Below are 20,697 nucleotides of genomic sequence, written 5' to 3'. Positions count from 1 at the left end.
TTGAAAAGTCTATAAATAAAATGAGTGCAATTTTCTGGGATTAGTATCTGTTAAAGCGAATTATGCTCATATACAAAATTAAATTTCTACTGGAGTTTAAACCTTTAACGGGTGGTTTTAGAGCATGTAAAATGCTTTCTATTTGAAAAAACAGTGCTAAATGTCAAATTATTTGTCATAAAAGAACGTTGACCTTTCGAAAGTTAGCTTTATAATTTCTTGCATGAAAAGATCCAATGTTTATGACACGACTGGAACCGAAAAAAGAATTTATGATGTCAGCAGATCTTGTCCGAGCTTATGTTGAGAAGCATTGCTCTTGTACAGCTACCAGAGTATATCACAATAGCTACGTTCACAGGACATATCATAAAAAGCCAGGTTCATATAGCGTGTTACTAACCTAACGTCCATAGAACGTTTAAGCATAACACCTTTTGCAAACTTTTTCAACATAGTTACAATCACAGAACTTATTCTATAGCAGTGTCCTCAAAATCTATCAACAAAGCAACGTTCATAGTCATTAGTACCATTCAACGTTTACACAAACTTTGACCTTGAAACGTTCACATAACGTATCACCCTATCAACAAGCAAAGACCATTTAACCACTCTTACTTCCACAACAAAGTAACGTTCTACCATCTTATTACATGTATGTAATGTTATCTACTTGTATCAAAGTTGCGAGAAAATGTAAGATTGAAATCATTAAGAATAAAACAAGCAATATAAATAAATCAATATTTATTTAATTTTTTTAATTTTTGGAGCATCAAGATATTTCAGGACAACTAACAAAAATATTAAAAGGTTGTTTCACAACAACACAGGAACTAGGAATGTTATATAGATATATATACATATGTAATCACAGCTTTGTAGACAGTTCTCTAGTGAAACATGAAAATATCATTCTTTGGAAATTCAAACATTATTCTGTTTGCATAGCCTTTCAACACAAAGATGACTGTATGAACAGCTACTTCTACTTCTCCTTGGATAAAGATTTAGTTCCTACTATAATTGCCTGACAGCCGTTAATACACGGTTCCCACTCATTCCTAAGTATGCATTGTTTCAATATAATGCAATTTAAACTGTCTTTCTTCTGCTACACTATCACTTACATTTACACAATTAAATAAAATACAAACAGGGAATATCTTATTCGATATTTGTTTGGTAAAACTATATCACTTTAAACTAAGGATAAAGGGAAGGTTAACTTTCTTATGGAACATATTTTATTACATCCTTATATCATATTGTTTTACTGTTATTTGATGTTCGATCTTCTTAAATCAAAATATTTGTATTTTCAACGTTAAAAAACCAAACCATATAAGGGTTATTTGTTGACAATGAAAGGAAATGTTCACATTTTACTCAATCATTTACACTGTAATAAAAAGATGATATGTTTCAAGGTATACACGTCTTCTTTATTCATCTCTACGCATCACTCTCCATCTTTTTTCGCACCCTGAAAAAAATCAAAATGTACCTATTATACCAAAACCACATAAATTATTTACATCATAATTTTGCGGGACAAATATCTTGAAATTAGTCACTAGAACGCTTTACCAATTTGCCATCACTTTAAATGCATTGTTCTGAATAGTCTTAGCAATATTTACCTTTATTTTCTTATATATTGTCTTGAATGCTATTTCTATCAAACATATCAACACCAATTTACCGTGTCAAAATCAATCATGCGAAAATGTCACTAAAGGAAAGTTTTTGACCCGTCGTCAAAATCTTTGTGACTTACATTGACTTTCCATTGTCAACTTCAGTTAAAAGTTAATTTAAACAAGAACGTTTTTCATAAACTTTGCATGATTACAGGAAATGATAATTGGAGGAAATAAGTGGTCACTAAATTGAGTAGTGCCACATTCTGTGTTTTTTTTTAAATCGAATAAGCCCAATAGCGGTATCAAGTAAGTGACTGCTTAGATTTCTCGAAAAGGTAAAAAATTCAGCTTTATGTAGCTAAGCCTCCGAAACAATGCATTTTAAGAGTGAGACGAATAAGAAATTTGTTTAAGTGTATTTATGATCTTTATCCAATGATATTTATATTGATTTAGGATTAAAATGAAAAATTTAGTTTTATCTAACAATATTTTAATTACATTCTTTTATGGCACAATTGATTTCATTAACTCAAATAACTGCATCCAGATAAGACATGCTTTGGATTGTAGTCTCTTCGGACTATTATCTCTTTTTGCCCGAGGGCAGTGATTGTTTTAAACATGAAAATTAACTACAAAGGTACCTGCATTATTGTAGATTTGATTTAACCAATAAAAGATCAAAGCTCATTTTTAAACTGTTTCCTTTAAAGGATATACATTTATTTCATTTTCATATTCAGAGTAGATATATCATGCATGTGGATTTTTATTTAATGTACCATGAGTCAGGGCTTATCGGTATGGTCAACATAGTATGATACATGTTTTCGTAAGGGGTCAGATGATAGTGTCGAGCTATAACTAACAAGAGCTGTCGGTAGGACAGCAACGCTCGACTATTCTTAGTGCTTGGTAGTAAAAGAGCCTTGATAATGTAAATTTTTCTAAAATTTCTTTATATCCATGTTCAGTTATAGGCCTTGGAGAGAGTCCTTTTATGCTCTCAAAGAAGAGTATAAACTTTCAACTTGTTTCAAAGCCAAGTTGTCAATAGAATATGAAAATATCTGAGGTGGTATGCAAACTTAAATATTAATTCTAAGTTAAAAAAGGGCCATTATTCTGCCAAATGCTTCATAGATTTACCTCCTCCTGTCTACAGATTGGGGTCATGATGGTGAACAAGTGTGAAAACTTTCAAAGCCATATGTCAATGGACTTTGAAAAAATTTGAGGTGTTACAAAAACTTTAACGTAGATTCTAAGTCGAAAAAGGGGCATTATTCTGTCAAAATGCTTAATACAGTTACATCCTCTTGTGTACAGGTTGGGGTCGTAATGGTGAACAAGTGCGCAATGTTTCAAAACCATATGTCGATGGACTTTGAAAATATTTGAGGTGTTACAAAAGTTTTAATATAAATTTTAAATAGAAAAAGGGGCATAATTCTGTCATAATTCTTGATACAGTCAATTCCTCCTGTCTACAGGTTGGGGTCATAATGGTAAACATGTGTGCCATTTTTCAAAGCCATAAGTCAATAGACTTTGAAAATATCTGAGGTATAACAAAAATTTACACGAAAATTCTAAGTTGAAAAAGGGGCATAATTCTGTCAACATGCTTGATACAGTTACCTCCTCAAGTCTACAGGTTAAGGTCATGATGGTTAACAAGTGTGCAAAGTTTCAAAGCCATGTGTCAATGGATTTTGAAAATATTTCAGGTATTACAAAACCTTTAACATAAGTGGTTACGCTGACGCCGACGCTCGGGTGACTACAATAGCTCTACTTATTATTATCGAATAGTCGAGCTAACAATAAAGTAACAGATATATATGAAAATAATAAACTGAACTATATATCTTGCTCAAAATGGACTTTTTTGCGGATACAAATTAGAAAATATTCAATAATGATACAAAAAGGTAAATATATGAATAACCCTACTCAGCTACCTGATCTTTTTCAGGCTTTGGGTTAGGTGGCGTACTTTGTTCCTTCATACCTTCATACCTGTCCCGTGCTAGACGTAACGGCTGGACCATCGTCTTATCTATCTGTTGGAATAGCTGTAATATAGATGGTTTTTAATTAATTTAAAAATGTTTCAAGAGAATACCTGAGGACAATGAATGATTATATTGATTATCATATTCAAATACAAATGAACTTCATAATTTGGGTAACATTTTATTTGTAGAGTCTCAAAGTAAATAAATTCCATTTCAATTGTTTACTTTCTACTTTCTTACTCACTACAGACAGTGCGGTTATTGGTGAGCAGGTATCACTACAGGCAACACATTGTATTGCAATCGATTGATCAATAACATTTTTAATGAAGGGTTTCTCAGCTATGTTTAATATAATACTTTGCTTCTTCTATAATAATAATAAGTATAATCTCTGCAGAGCGATCTTTAGAAACAACTACAAAATGTAAAGATTTCCATTATATTTTCTTTACAGCAACACCTGTAAGCAACAGCCAATATAATTGTCTTCCAAATGGTGTAACTCTACAGAGGTTACACTGTAACATGTCAACACACTTTATAATTAATTAAATAGAGTAGAGTAGAATAGATAAACAGTGGCAATTTCATTTTTTCATTACAAGTAGAAGATTTGTAATGTAGTTAAAGAAGCTTTATTTATCCTTTATTTCCTTACGAGATATATTTGTTAACAAAACGTCAGCGGAAATGACTCGAGTCACACGTTGACAAAACAATAAATCCATATCTTGCAACAACTTTCAGAGTACAGACAAGCATTTTATTTTTTATGATTCCCTGTAAACAATTTCAGCATCTTTTAAATATTTGAACACACATTTTTGTTATACCTTTGATACTGTTTCAAACATTCGAATGAGAACAAATTTGATAAATCCGATCTGAGCCGTTGGTTTGGTCGCTTTATCTCTATCCATGAAAGGTGCTACTGGTAAACCTTCCATCTTTTCCCTGTCAGACTGGAGAAAGGCATACATTGTAAATAATTAATTTCAATTAAAACTTCTATAGATTGACCTAAGCAGGAGGTCAGTAGATTCTCCTTTTGTCCATGTTTATGTTTTTTGTTTTATCACATTGGAATTAAAGATAAACATGAATTGATTAAGCTTATTTAGTTTTATTTGTGTATGTGTTTGTCTATAAGATTAAAATATGGTAAATAAAATTGCTTATCTAGTAACTTACTATAACATCATATAATGTTAGTAAAGAGTAAGCTTATCTTTCACTTATTTATAACAACTGTTTGAGTACATAGCTTTGCTTTCCACATAAATTTTGTACCTCGCTAACGCATGTTTAATTTGCTATAGCCAGTTTAAATATAGATGAGCTTCGGGGACACTTTTCTCGCTCTTTATTCACTTAAGATATTACTGAACTTTATATAGGATCCGTATTTTAATCATAAATACCCACCTGATTGAAGTACTCTTCTAAAAGGCAGTCAACCCAAGGTTCTGACACCTCCATTGGACGCACTTCGTTTGATATATCACAACATTTGATTTTGATTAAAACCATCTTCAGCTGTAAAATACACGAAATTCTTCATTGAACAATATAAACGAAGCTGACATTCGCTTGGACGAAGAAAAGGTGGATAACATAGTTATAAATTCATATTACTAGTAGTGTACAAAATGTTAAATATTCAGCAGCACTGATAGAAATATCGATCCGTAACAACTTTCTTTTTGAAATTGTCAGAGCTTATGTTATTATCCCGGATAATCTGAATTTCCAATAGCAAGGGAAACCAGTGAAAAATACATTTCCGTTTAGATATCTATAAAACACGACAATTTTAATCACATGACAATTGTTTTCTAAACTTCAATTTCAATTGTTCTTTTCCACCCATTTAAAGGTAAATATGACATACTGAGGCAAAACATTAATACAAATAGTTATACCCAGTGAGTCATGTAAATGAACATAACAATATAGTATACAATTTACATATAATAATAAGTAAAATACCAAAGACGTTTCCAACGAGAATATATCAATAGTATATTCTACAGAAAACTGCATTTTTATATTAAACAGATCATTTATACTGTTACTTAAGGCACAATTCAATTCCAAATATTTACAACATTTATGATTATCAATATGGTTTTTAGTGAAGAAGTCATCGTTCTGCAGCATGTAATGCTATTTCGGCTGCAGATATTCCTTTAATGAATTTGTTCTCAGTACATTTATCGCAGAACATTCAAGTATCAAATGGTATTCATCTCCAATATTTTAATTACACTATGTACACATTCTTTCGTTGTATGGGACTCCAACTTCATCCTATTAGCAGATACACACATGTTCCGATCATTCTCTTACCTCGTTTTTCCTGAATAATGTAGCCAAAATTTAAAAAGTGATGGAAAGCTTTTCAATGATATTCAATTTAATTCTGTGTATATTTGTAGATTTTTCAATTTTAAGTCCATCAGTTGATCTGTCTAAAAAATTCAAAATTAATGTTTTAGGCTTGTTGTCCTCAATGGAGCTCCTTTAATATATCTGATCTTATTTTAATGCTTTGTTTTTATTTGAATATTTTGTGATATATTATTTCTTGCAGTGTCAGAGTGTGTGTTTGTGTTGACACAACTTTAGACTTACAAGTATTATGTCACACATAAACAAGTAAGAACACATTCCAGTATTATAGTTAAACTAGTGAGTCATGTACTTAAAGTATCCAGCTGCTTTTTGCTCTTGAAATCGAATTTGCCCTCCAGTTTAGTTTTAAATGACTCGAAAATTTCACTATTTCTCGCCATGTCTGTCGCATAGGTAATCGGCGCGTTGATTGGTCACTACCCCCGCACCCCCTCCCCCTCACCCCCACACCCACTCTACAGCCCTCCTACCTCTCAAAACCATGTAAAATACAGTATTTTTCATTTGAAACATGTTTTAATATTTGGTTTATGCTTTTAATTCAATAACCTTCATTTCCTACAAAAAATAAAAAATTGATACATATATATTTAGTAAAGGTATGCAACTCGCCGCTCAATTTTCAGCACTCATCTTAATATGAACTCCATAACTTCAACATTTTTTCACCAATTTTCAATATTTTGGTACCAAATGGTAGGGAATTGATTACTCTTAAAGGAATTAAAGTTGTCATTACAATCATTTCAAGTTATAAGAAGATATGTAATCTCGAAGTCACCGCAAGTGTAACTCGACAGTGATCTGACCGCTGGGTTTTCTTCAAAATTACCCGACTAAATGGCAGTTTATTCGAAATGAATGCATATTTCATTGTATTGCGCATATAAATATGATCAAATTATATTATTATTTAAATAAATATAAAATCTAAATATATATGTATCAATTTTTATTTTTTTGTAGGAAATGAAGGTTATTGAATTAAAAGCATAAACCAAATATTAAAACATGTTTCAAATGAAAAATACTGTATTTTACATGGTTTTGAGAGGTAGGAGGGCTGTAGAGTGGGTGAGGGGGGAGGGGGTGCGGGGGTAGTGACCAATCAACGCGCCGATTACCTATGGTCTGTCGCTAATATTAGTTGTGTGATGCACTGTTTAAAACCGAATTTATATGACATTAAGACAGAATAAAACGGGCGAAATTAAACTACAAACATGAAAATAAAGGAACTCAAAAGTAAAATTAGATAAGATGTTGTAATTTTAAATATTAGAGAACGTTTCAAATACTATTAAAATACTATAATAAAATGAAAACAAAATAAAATTAAAATGGTCAACCCTTAATTCTCAACCAATGGTAAAAAGATCTATCATTTGCAAATAAGATCAGTTGAAAGAAGATGTGAAAAGCAGTATGAAATTATATATTTATAATAACAGCACCAGGCCCTACGGGCCTATAGGTCAGCTTGCGCAGTATAGTTTTTACTAAACATGTTACCATAATATTTCATATGGATTTATCATTCTCTTGCGACTGAGCAGTGTTTTAAGATTGCTTCAGATTTCAATGTTTAATTTACATAATTATGTTAATACTTTTTAATTTACATGTATCATTTTTAAAATAATGTTTTCTTTCATTTGTTGCTCGCAATTGTTGAAGTTATCCGACTTTATTTTGTTTTATATATCGTGGATATCAGTATAAATGAGTAAACACAAACAAGATAAAATTATTTGCATAGGTTAAAAGAAATAATATATAAACAAAACAGAATACCAATTCAATGCATTCAAGACCACCATTTGTTAACAATAGGATCCTGAAAAAAGGTCGCAATTAATATTCACTAATGTCGTTGATGTTTTGTTCGTTTGATATTAAATCATATGCTTACGTATTGTTATAACCAGGGTGATCTAGATCGTGGCAAACGCTTGCTGTAAGAAGTATTCCGATTTCCTCCCTCGTCATTTTATCCCAGAGTTTGCATAAATGAATCATTCCATACATCATCTGAGTGACACAGAAGCAATGTCGGAAGTTATGAAACGGATTATTCCTGTAATTTTCTTGGACACATAGCTGAAATGCACGGATACAATACAAGATTTGTCTTCTAAATGACGCATGTAAATTCTTGTATCATGCAATTTCTTTATTTAAGATATCAAACATGTTTATTAAAAAGAAACATCATAATTCAATCTCATTGCATGCTATATATTTTCTAGAAACAAATAAGACAAACAGATTGACGGAAAACTCATATGGATTGTTCTTGTCAGTTTCTTTGACATATTGTTATCATGCATGATAGTTGTGATAAATCCAACGTCAGAATCAAATTATATAAAGATAATCTTATAAAATGCAAATATTTTAGGAAGCTAGGATGATCTTCCTCTGAAAAACAGAGAACAAAAGTGTAATTATATGTATCATTTCTGTCTTTTAGATAAAATAATGGAAAAGCTTTGTTTAGCATGGTTGCTTTTGATGGCATTTGTTAATCAAAACAATGAACGTATTGGAAATATTGACTTCAATTTACTATATATAAACACTGAAATATTGATAGTTTCTTTATTTGGTGATATTGTTGTCTTAAAAGTAGTTTCATGATAAGGAAACGAAATTTGTCCAAGTTACATATCTCTGTCATAAAGCTATCAGCGTGTCATTGATGCGTTCACGTGATACATAAAAAATAATAAGGTGAGAAGAGTGTATGAAGTCGAAGAATAACAAAGAGGTACTTTTTCTAATGAGCATTTGTTTAGATTTTTTTTAATTATAAGAAGCTGATAAATTGAGACATCACTTGCAATTTGGTGGTCATTTAAATAACCCTTTTGAATAATACAATAGTCACTGTTTAGTCATTAAAACTATTGTCCATATAATGCCTTGTCTAAATCATCAATGTGGAGCTTTATTTCGAGGTGAATGTCTGTGTCTTTTTACCAGACAATACTATGTTTCTCAAATATAGTGTTCTGAACAAAATAAAGTTCAAAATAGTAAGAAGGGAAAAAAGACTGTCCTCTTACCATCCATCTTTTCAGTGTTTTTGGGTTGATACTAAACTGGGTTCATGCTAATTACAAATATTCATTTCTTTATCACTTTGCTATATTAGACATGGAATTTGTAATGAAAACAGTATTATAACATAGCAACTTTAAACTCGGAATGTTCCATCTGCACATAAATTTATAAGCATAAATCACATATAAGGTACGAGTACATATTAATGTGTGCAATTCAATTCATATATTAAAATTACTAAAAGCTGAAACTTTTAAAAGAAAGAATGAGGGTTCTGCTTCGAATAGAGTTCAGCTGAGAATTTAAGAGTTTCTAGACACAATATTTGAATAAAGAGCGCGAGATCTAATCTGAAATTTCAAGATGTGTTTGTGTTCGTTTGGTCCGGCACACTAACACAATTTGGTACCAGGCACAAACAGGAAAGATAATTTGGCTAACGTCGAGTGTTAAACGGTTAAAGCAACACCATGGATGAAAACCACCTCAACTGCTGGAGCATACAGATGCAGAGACTCCAGTAATTCAAACACATTTAGTCGCCTCTTTTGATCACGCAGGGATAAACGGCGGCTGCTGTCTGTTGCCTTAAGCCTTGAAAGCAACCCCTCAGTCGCCAGAAAAGGCGACATTTCAAAACAATAGAAAAAAAGGTATGGATATAAAAATGATAATAAATATTTTAACAGCTGTCATATGATGTATAATTAAATCAATGGTCGATAGGTACACTTTGATTAGAAAGGCTTTTTTGAGAAAAAAAAAAAACACAAAAGGTATAACAGAGAAAATTTGTTCCATACAAGTTCGAGATTTGTAGAGCAATATATTTTATGTGTCCCAATCTGATATAATTCAGATTTTCTACTTTCAAGCAGAACAAGTCCAAATTTTTAAATACAGAATGAAATTTATGCCTTAAAACTCTGGTCAAACTTGTAAATCAGTGTCCTTATCGATTTATTCCAAGAAATGATATGTAAATAGAAAAAAAACTGTCAACGAAATATTTCTAAAATAAAACCATGCAAATAAACTTCAAGCATAATACATAATACATGTGAGAATGTTAATTAGAATTGCTTCGTGTTATATCATAGTGGGCATATAGACAATAAAATATAAGTCATTTGTATTTTTATTTCTCTTGGATATGTCTCATTAAAAATATTTTTGGTTAAAATCATCAGCAATTAATGGTGTATTTTTTTAGAATTTATTTTTCATTTACAAGGTTAAGATGTAGAGGCCAGAGCACATCGTTTTTATTTTAATTTAAATGTCACTTAAGCACTACAGTGTTTAGTTGTCCCTTTCAATTTCACACTAAATTCCATTTTCAACTTGTTTGCTTCTTACAATAGAATTTCTTAAAGTATTGCATGTAAACAAAGTAAGTATCCGCTGGTTTATTACATGTTTAACATGTACTTCCTAATCGCTTGTCCGAAAGTCAGCACAGGTGATGCAGAATCTATTTTTAGAATAGTGTTGGCTATTATAATCTCATAGCAGGTTAACTCATATCGTGACCTAGAAAATTATGTAAACAAAACACAAGAATCGGAAGTAGAACTGATATTATAACTTCCTTCAAGAAAGATTACCATGAAAGACTACACGGTGGTAAAGTGTTGATCCCATGCATTTTCAAAAATTTGTGATTGTAACCTCATATTTCTATTGACTAATCTAAACTATTAATGCACTGTAATTCGTTAAATGCCTACATTAAAAATTATTCTTTCTTTTAAATTGCTGGTTTTTAAGCAGTTTTGAGTGAGAACTACTTTGCGTTGTTAGGACTGTTAGGAAATTTTGTGTTAGACCGTGGATGTTAGCTATGTATTTACTAATCTTACGATCAGAAAATACAAAAATAGATATTTATATTACTAACCATTGTACTGTAGTCTAATTTATTAATAACTGCTGCATATTCAGCTAAATCCGCGGTATGAGTCACGGAAAGAGTTCTTCTTTTATTAATGCGCGAGTTATTCTAGAGTCACGAAAAACTTTTTATCTGTTAATAAAAGATGTTTAATGGAGAAATATTTATTTCCTACTAATATTTTTTATGAATTATTGAGCTTACTCCTTAATTATAGCATAATTTGCTGTCCTACTTTTTCGACAGCGGTAAATCGTTTCAGCAGTTATTTGCATATTGCGCAATAATACTACGGGGGCTACAACGTTTTTATCAATCAAATACGTTCATATTTTAACTTGGATAACTTAATTCGAAATTGAAAAGGCTAAATATGGAAGTTTTTAAGATATTTCGACAAAGTATGGGAGTTGCATAGGATCAAATTCATGTACTATTTCTTGGGTTGTTATTTGGTTTAGGACACCTGCGCGATTGTAGCCGACGAAATCCCATGTGTAGATGACATAGCTCTGAACGCGCCTGAGGGCGCGTCCGTCGCAAAAAAACGAACAAACAAAATTGTTTCGTTATGTTTAAAGAAAGCCATGGCGACTAAAGATAAGTGTTGTGTAACACACTTGAAAGGCGAGAATAACATATGTGTTTTATATAAGTATTTCCATGGTGACATTTGAATATATTGTTCCTATAGCAATAAACAAGACTCTATTACACCTGGGTCCATTACTAGCCTTATTACCTTTTATTGCAACAAAATTATCTTGTATTTCATTGAATATCGATACTTATATATAAATATATTATATATTTATCACGCACGTAGAAAAAAAACCCAAACGAAATCGATTCCCACGACAGATTTCAAGCTTAGAATAGAATCTAGGATAAGGTTCATTACAAATTGTTTCGTATTGATTATGTTGATCGAATGTAACTTAATTAATTTTAAATTTACGAAAATAAGATTTTATTCATGGGGATTTTGTCAGCTGATATAAAACGAAGACAACTTAAAAAAAACGACTGAATATAGCTATCATGATATTCAACTTTAAAGCAAACGTGTACAGAAATTTAAAAAAAATCTAATATTTCAGTTAATGTTTTTGTTTATAAAATTACACACTAATTTGCATTTAAGTTTCTGGTATAAACATTAAAGGTCTCGGATATAGATATTGAAATACCGGTCATCAAACTGATGGCAACATTCGATTGTAACAGTGGAAGGGTGTCTAAATAACAAACACAAATGTTTATCTAGACTTGCATTGACAATTTTAATTCGTCTATGAAGCTGGAGAATCGAGATTACAAACAATACAATATCTCGCTCAACCATCTTAATTGAACAAATCTTGTTTTTGTATAAAACCAATTACGATATCACCATGTAGTGTAATTATTGAGAAACACATGGTTTTGTGTTGCTGAAATTCTATCACAAATGGCAAGGTGCTATTTCAGCTATAAAAATTACAGTTACATATTCCATAAAATCTTGGTTTGTTGTGAATATTTGATTTGCAATTACAATGACGATTGCTTGTTTTACGGGAAGAAAAAAAAACGATCAGTCAATTTCTACAACAATAACACTACCGATTTTCTAATGTTAAATGAAACAAGATTACCTCGTTCCGTTCCCAGTGCCAGATATCAGATGTTGGATGCTTCAAATAATCTATCGTTTCCTGAGACAGTGTATACTACAAACATATATATTAAATGATAATTACAACCATTTTGATTGAAAATATCAAACAGTAAATCATACACTTGCTTAATAATCGTTGAATGACAAGAAGTTTTTACCATGCCTTATTTCAAAAGTCAAATCTTAACGTTCATACAATCTACCATTCATGCCCCTAGCACCGGCTTATGCAGAAGTTAACAATTGAACATGAATATGATGTTTGATTAAGAATTTGAAAATGCACAGTTTTGTTCATAACTATCAAAACTTGAAACAGTTTAACATTTATATTTCGATTATTTAGACTTTTTTCTCTATATTCAAGTAAACTGATCAAAATATTTTGATATTAATATATAAATCATTCCTTGATTTAGTCTCATTTTTTCATTAATTAAAGCCACCTTAAGCAAACTCCTTGTATATAAATTGCTTGTATGGTGAATAACCTTATTACTGCATTTAAACTTAAAAGATGACAAAGTAATCACGTAACGTCATAAGGTGTATATAAACATGTATATAAATTAAAAACAAACGTATTGTCAAAAGCTAAATAAAATGCATTTAGTGAAAAGTACATGTACTTAGAATTATAAAGTAATATGAAGTTTAAATTAATTATTTACTAGACTAAGTATTAAACTTGAAGTAATCTTATTATTCATATTATGTTAGAAAAGATTATAGTTCTAAGATATACATATTTTCCTAAATAATTACGAAATGAAGTAATCTTCTTATGAAAAAATTCTATCATGTTATGTAACGATGCTTTAAAATTTTAATATATATATTAAACAAATAACACAAATCCATGACAACAACACAAGTGCTATGGTGACAACTGTTTCCTTGTATATACATGTACAAAAATTGTTCGAGTATTTCGAGTAATTAAAGAACAAAATAGATCACTTCTCAGCAATACCACAGCAACAATGATTACACGAGCGCTCATCTAGTGCTTACATCTATAATATAATTTGAAAATAGTATGCATAATGTGACGTAAACTTGACAAGGATGTTGGTTCTAATGTAACAAACAAACTATAAACCGGTCCTTAAAACGCTAGCTTTATATTTAAGATAATAAAGATCGCACGACAATTTAGACATACCGAGTACAGACATGATATAATAATTTGTTAGGTTTTATCGTTTCTTCTTTATTTAGACCAAGATGTCAATTTTAACAATATGATTGCTGTTGATTGCGAGATATAATGATAAAATTGTATTGAATTTTGTATCAGTAGTTAAGGGCATTTAGAAAGGTTTGCCCATAGATTTATATTGTAATTATCTCCGTAGTTTATCATAACGTACCAAATAAGTATTTTTGATATGATTTTTAATTAATATTTATTTACAAATGCTAAACATATTATACTGAGCATACTGAGGGATTCCTTAAAATAGAATTTTCTGTATAGGTGCGGCATTTACAGCCGCTCTTGTCCTATGTATTTTTTTGCAAAATGCTTACTAATAAACGGTAAGCAATTTAGTTGTGTAATTGCGTTGACCAATAATTGATTAAATATACTAATCTTTTAAGTAAAAGTCTTTTTAATTATTTAAATTACTGCAATCCTATTTGACAATCAGTAATTTCAAACATTAATCGATTTTTAATTGAAATAACATGTTTATGCTATGTCGATCACTGAGTTTGAGTGTAACGATTAATTGTAGATCGATTAAATTGCAGGTCAAGTTTTCTGATCGAGACTGAAAATATCTTTATGAATAAATGTATAAAACCAATAATGATATTACCATGTATTGTAATTATTGAGAAACACATGGTTTTATGTTGCTGAAATTCTATCACAAATGGCAAGGTGCTATTTCAACTATAAAAGTTACATAACACAGTCACATATTCCATAAAATGTTGGTTTGTTGTAAACAATTGATTTGCAATTACAACGACGATTGCTTGTTTTACGGAAGAAAAACACAATCAGTCAATTTCTACAACAATAACACTACTGATATGAAAAAGATTACCTCGTTCGGTTCCCAGTGCCAGATATCAAATGTTGGCTGTTTCAAATAATCTATCGTTTCCTGAGACAGTGTATACTACAAAACATATATATGATATGATAATAACAATCATTTTGATTGAAAAATTAAAACAGTAAAACATACACTTGCATAATAATCGTTGAATGACAAGAAGTTTTCACCATGCCTTATTGCAAAAGTCAAATCTTAATGTTCATACAATCTACAATTCATGCCCCTAGCACCTGATTATAAATAAACATGAATATGATATTTGATTAAGAATTTGGAAATGCACAGTTGCGTTTATTACTATCAAAACTTGAAACAGTTTAACATTTATATTTAGATTTTTTAGACTTTTTTCTCTACAATCAATTAAACTGATCAAAATATTTTTATATTAATATATAAATCATTCCTTGATTGAGTCTCATTTTTTCATTAATTAAAGCCACCTTAAGCAAACTCCTTGTATATAAATTGCTTGTATGGTGAATAACTTTATTACTGCATTTAAACATAGAAAATGACGCAGTTATCACTTAACGTCATAAGGTGTATATATAAATGTATATAAATTAAAAACAAACGTTTCTTAAATGAGTAATTGTCAAACGCTATATAAAATGCATGTATGAAAAGGTCTGCAGTGAAAAGTACATGCACTTAGGATTATAAAGTAATAAGTAGTTTTATTATATTTACTAGACTAAGTATAAAACGTTGAGTAATCTAATTATTCATATTATGCTAGAAAAGATTATAATTCTAAGACATACATATATTCTTAAATAATTACGTAATAAAGTAATCTTCTTATGTAAACACTATCATGTTATGTTACGATGCTTTAAAGTTTCAATATATATATAAAACAAATAACACAAACATGACAACAACACAAGTGCTATGGTGACAACTGTTTCCTTGTATATAGATGTACAAAAATTGTTCGGGAAATGCGAGTAATGAAAGAACAAAAATAGATTACTTTTCAGCAATACCACACCAACACTTACTACGCGAGCGCTCATCTAGTTCTTACTTCTAATATACATGTTGTAATTTAAAAATAGTGCGCATAATGTGACAAGGATGTTTGGTTTTAATGTAACAAACAAACAATAAACCGGTCCTCAAAACGCTAGCTTTATATTTAAGACAATAAAGAACACAAACCAATTTAGACATATCGTGTACAGACATGGGCAAGGAATGTTGTAGTCTTGTCTATCAAGTTACCAAATAAGGTGTTACATTATGCCCTATGAGACAGATGTTTTAAATCTCAGTGTACTTCATATTACAAGGAAATAGTTATCACGTGATATGCATATAGTTTGTTAATGCAAACATTCGAGTATAACATGCAAAATTCATTCAACATCGCAGTGAAAATGTAAAAGCGTAAAAAATGTTTAAAAAATAAGAAAATAAAACAATGCAATAAAGGCCCTTCATTTGTAATGTTCTAAAACAAAGTGACAGACATATTTAAATTGTAATTATTATTATCAATAAACCTGGCTACTTTATGAGGTAACATTATGTATAATATGATCTACAGGGCATTATAAAATTGTTTTAGCTTGGAATTTTATTGTTATCTATCATAACATCTTTATGATAGTAACATGAGTAACTAAAAGCATATTTCTACAATAAAACAAAGCGAAGAAAATATCTAGCAAGGAAAAACTAAATTTCTACACTAAACAATCTAGATTTTTAACAAAAATAATTTTTGAATTATAGACTAGAGATAATATGACAGCAAACTGTGTTTCAACCTTAACCTGATGAATTTCTTGTATGACCTTGTTCAACTCCCAATATTGTTACCGCCCATTATCAGTTTTAAACCGCCCATTTTCAGTTTGTAACCACCCATTATCAGTTTTTAACCGTCCATTATCAATATGTAACTGCCCATTATTAACTTTGTAACCGCCCATTATAAATTTGTAATTATCAACTTGTAACCGCCCTTTATCAATTTGTAACCGCCAACCATTATCAATTTGAAAAAAAATCAATTTAAATATTTAAAGTTTAATCAGCTAACTGAATACAGTATGGTCAGGCTGCAAGGAAGTGAAGGCTGTCCTCGCTCTATACTGGTTATATTTTGTGCTGGCAGGTTAAAGGTTCAATACACGAGTAACAAAACCATTAAGAAGAATGCTGTAAAATGTCAGAAAGATCAAGAAATCTAAGTGTTTATATTATTCCTCTCCTTATTACTTTGGAGCCGTGTTTTTTCTTCTGTTTTGAATTAAAACTATTTTGTTAGAACAATAATCATTTGTGAATATACATTAAGCCATTACTACTGGAATAGAATCACAAGTATAGAGCCAGGCCAGCCTGCATATCCGTGCAATAAGACAGTCTGAACACACTCTATATTGATGGCAGCTCAATGTTAATATTTTGATAACAAAACCCTAATAACTCGTATGAAGTATTCCAAATTCAAGGGAAGGCAAATCCATTATATAAAATTTAAAAGATTAGGATAGGGTTAGAGCATTCTGGTTTGAGAAAACCATCGTATACGCCGTACTCTATTTCATTGAACAGTCACTTCATAACTAGAGTTATAAGAAACCTCCAGTTTCAACATTTTTATAGCGTATATCAGTAGCACAAAGATTTAATCTATCATTAAAGAATAAAACTTAACCATCATTGTAAAGCGTCAATCTATTTTTGTTCTGTATTTGCTCATGCAAACTGATAAACCAATTTTTAAAATTTCAGCTGTTTCCACGTTCTACTATCTTATCGACCACTCATCGTCTTCAACGAGAAATTAGTTTATGTTAAACAACGATTGTCAAGGGAACATATGGCAAACTATTTATGGATATTAATTATTTCGTTTCATGTTAACCAATGATTGATATTTGATTGTTCATAATTATAAAGTTTTTGAGTGTCATTCCTAAAATATCCCACAAAGAATCATTGATATTGATTGATCAGACAAAATGGAGATATAAAGTTTACAAAGAATAAATTAAGCAAAATAAATGACACTTTTCGGTACATAAAACAGAAATGACGGCTATTGACACACGAAACAGCCTTGACTTCAATCGACGAATAAAACATTCTTGACGGCATTGACACGTGAAACAGCATCGACACATGAAACAACATAGATTCATAAAACAGCATATACGCCATAGCCACATGAAACAGCATATACGCCATAGACACATGAAACAGCATATACACCATAGACGCCATAGACACATGAAACAGCATATACGCCATAGACACATGAAACAGCATATACGCCATAGACACATGAAACAGCATATACGCCATAGATACATAAAACAGCATATACGCCATAGACACATGAATCAGCATATTCGCCATAGACACATGAAACAGCATATACGCCATAGACACATGAAACAGCATATACGCCATAGACACATGAAACAGCATATACGCCATAGACACATGAAACAGCATATACGCCATAGACACTTGAAACAGCATATACGCCAAAGACACATAAAACAGCATATACGCCATAGACACATGACACAGCATATACGCCATAGACACTTGAAACAGCATATAAGTCATAGACACATGAAACAGCATATACGCCATGGACACATGAAACAGCATATACGTCATAGACACATGAAACAGCATATACGCCATAGACACATGAAACAGCAAATACGCCATAGACACATGAAACAGCATATACGCCATAGACACATGAAACAGCATAGACGTCAACAGATACATGAAACAGCATAGACGTCAACAGAAACTGGAAACAGCATAGACGTCAACAGGCACATGAAACAGCATAGACGTCAACAGGCGCATGAAACAGCATATACGGCAATAAACAGCATTGACGACATTGACACTTAAAACAACACTGACGTCAATCGACACATATAACAGCATGGACGCCAATCGGCACATGAAACAGAATATATGGCAATTGTGACATTAAAGAATATCGACGGCAATCGACACATTAAAAATCATTGTCGGAAACCGATTTGTTCCAATTAATTTTCTGCCTTTACAAACGTACATGATTACGATAGAATATCTTTTGTAACAGTGTTTGTGTAAATATTGCTTTCCTCACATATCGTTCAGAGCATTCGCATTAGACGGCGAAATAGTTTTATGAGGAACATATCTTTTTTTTCTGTTCATGTTTAATTTGAAACACGAGAGAGCTATATGTCCTTAGAAGATTAATAACAAAAATGACAACCTATAACAGACACAGCAGAAAGATAATTCGTGTCCCTATAAAATGAGATTTTATGTAAAATTATGCTCCAAAATTGTATCAATCTTATACCTGAGTACAACTTTTATAAATAACAATTATTTTTTATAAATTACAAGCTGTTGATTTTTACTTTTACTGGCAGTGTAAGTACGATAGCACAGAGATGACATGTGTATGTTTTATTTATGTCGAGAACTTATTCATCTCTAGTGCATACGACTTATTTGTCTCGAGCTCAAGACTTGTTACTAGTGCGCACGACACAGTATCTCATGCGCACGACACGCTAATTCGCAAGACATAGTCACTCGTGCACACGACTTACTTGCCTCGAGCTAACGACCTAGTATCTCGGTCGCACGCCACAGTATATTGTGCGCACGACATAATATCTCGTACGCACGAGATAAATAGAAACATACACATGTCACCTCAATGCCACCGTAGTGTAAGGTTGCTAAAATCTTATAATAATTGAAGTTTGAATGATGTTTGTTATAATTCATAGAAGTGACGAAGGGAATATACATGTACATGTAAAAAAGACAATTATTGTTGACAGCATAGACGACTTGATTATTTCATACATCGTTTCGAAGTTTGTTTATATACAGTCAAGTTTAATAAGTACACGTGGTACATTCTATGAATGTTGTTATAATGGTAATACGTTCTTTTAACGTTGCTATGGTTATATTATATTTTATTCGTCGATTGCTGGGTACCTATTTGCTAAATATACTTTGTTCTTCGGATACATATAAATCATAAAGCTAAAGAATCATAAAAATGTTCATAAATATTAATTATTTATCTGAAAATAATGTGATAGAAAAATGTTCGTGATCTGTTTTTCTGATTTTCACAACATTGTTGTTTTATAACAAAAACACTAGCGAATGTCTGTTAACAAGTGTCTAAACCGATACACATAATACATAAACATGTACATGTACTTTAACCAGATAAAACTTTGTTTTCTTTAAATGTTTCTATAAATAACCAAACACGTTATTTTAAGTCGTAAAATAATTTGTTAGATTTTATCTTTTCTTCTTTATTTAGACCAAGATGTCACTTTGAACAATATGATTGCTTTTGATTGCGAGTTATTATGATAGGATTATATTGAATTTTGTATCAGTAATTAAGGGCATTTAGAAAGGTTTGCCCATAGATTTATATTGTAATTATCTCCGTAGTTTATCATAACGTACCAAATAAGTCTTTATGATATGATTTTTAATTAATATTTATTTACAAATGCTAAATATATCATTCTGCGCATACTGAGGGATTCCTTAAAATAGAATTTTCTGTATAGTGTTAATTGTGCGGCATTTACAGCCGCTCTTTTCCTATATATTTTTTTTGCAAAATGCTTACTAATAAACGGTAAGCAATTTAGTTGTGTAATTGTGTTAACCAATAGTTGATTAAATATACTAATCTATTACGTAAAAGTCTTTTTAATTATTTAAATTGCTGCACTCCAATTTGACAATCAGTAATTTCAAACATTAATCTATTTTAAATTGAAATAACATGTTTATGCTATGTCGATCACTGAGTTTGAGTGAAACGATTAATTGTAGATTGATTAAATTGCAGGTCAAGTTTTCTGATCGAGACTGA

General features: G+C 30.9%; 1 protein-coding gene across 1 annotated transcript; it reads right to left on the bottom strand.

Annotated features, from left to right (window-relative positions):
* Window positions 1-1,465: 1,465 nt before the first annotated feature.
* On the bottom strand, window positions 1,466-14,846 carry LOC132746079 (high affinity cGMP-specific 3',5'-cyclic phosphodiesterase 9A-like; the record flags this gene model as incomplete). Its single annotated transcript, XM_060735147.1, has 10 exons — window positions 1,466-1,489; window positions 3,617-3,730; window positions 4,510-4,638; window positions 5,102-5,213; window positions 6,386-6,484; window positions 8,004-8,191; window positions 9,160-9,195; window positions 12,321-12,343; window positions 13,579-13,588; window positions 14,754-14,846. Coding segments are annotated over 10 exons (828 nt in total), but the record flags the coding sequence as incomplete, so codon positions are not given.
* Window positions 14,847-20,697: the final 5,851 nt, after the last annotated feature.

The sequence above is a fragment of the Ruditapes philippinarum genome, unplaced genomic scaffold (genome assembly GCF_026571515.1).
Source record: "Ruditapes philippinarum isolate M1 unplaced genomic scaffold, ASM2657151v2 ctg10739_1_1_1_1, whole genome shotgun sequence".
NCBI classification, from domain to species: Eukaryota; Metazoa; Mollusca; class Bivalvia; order Venerida; family Veneridae; genus Ruditapes; species Ruditapes philippinarum.
Note: the sequence above shows the minus strand (reverse complement) of the source record. Positions and strands in the feature narration are given on the sequence as shown.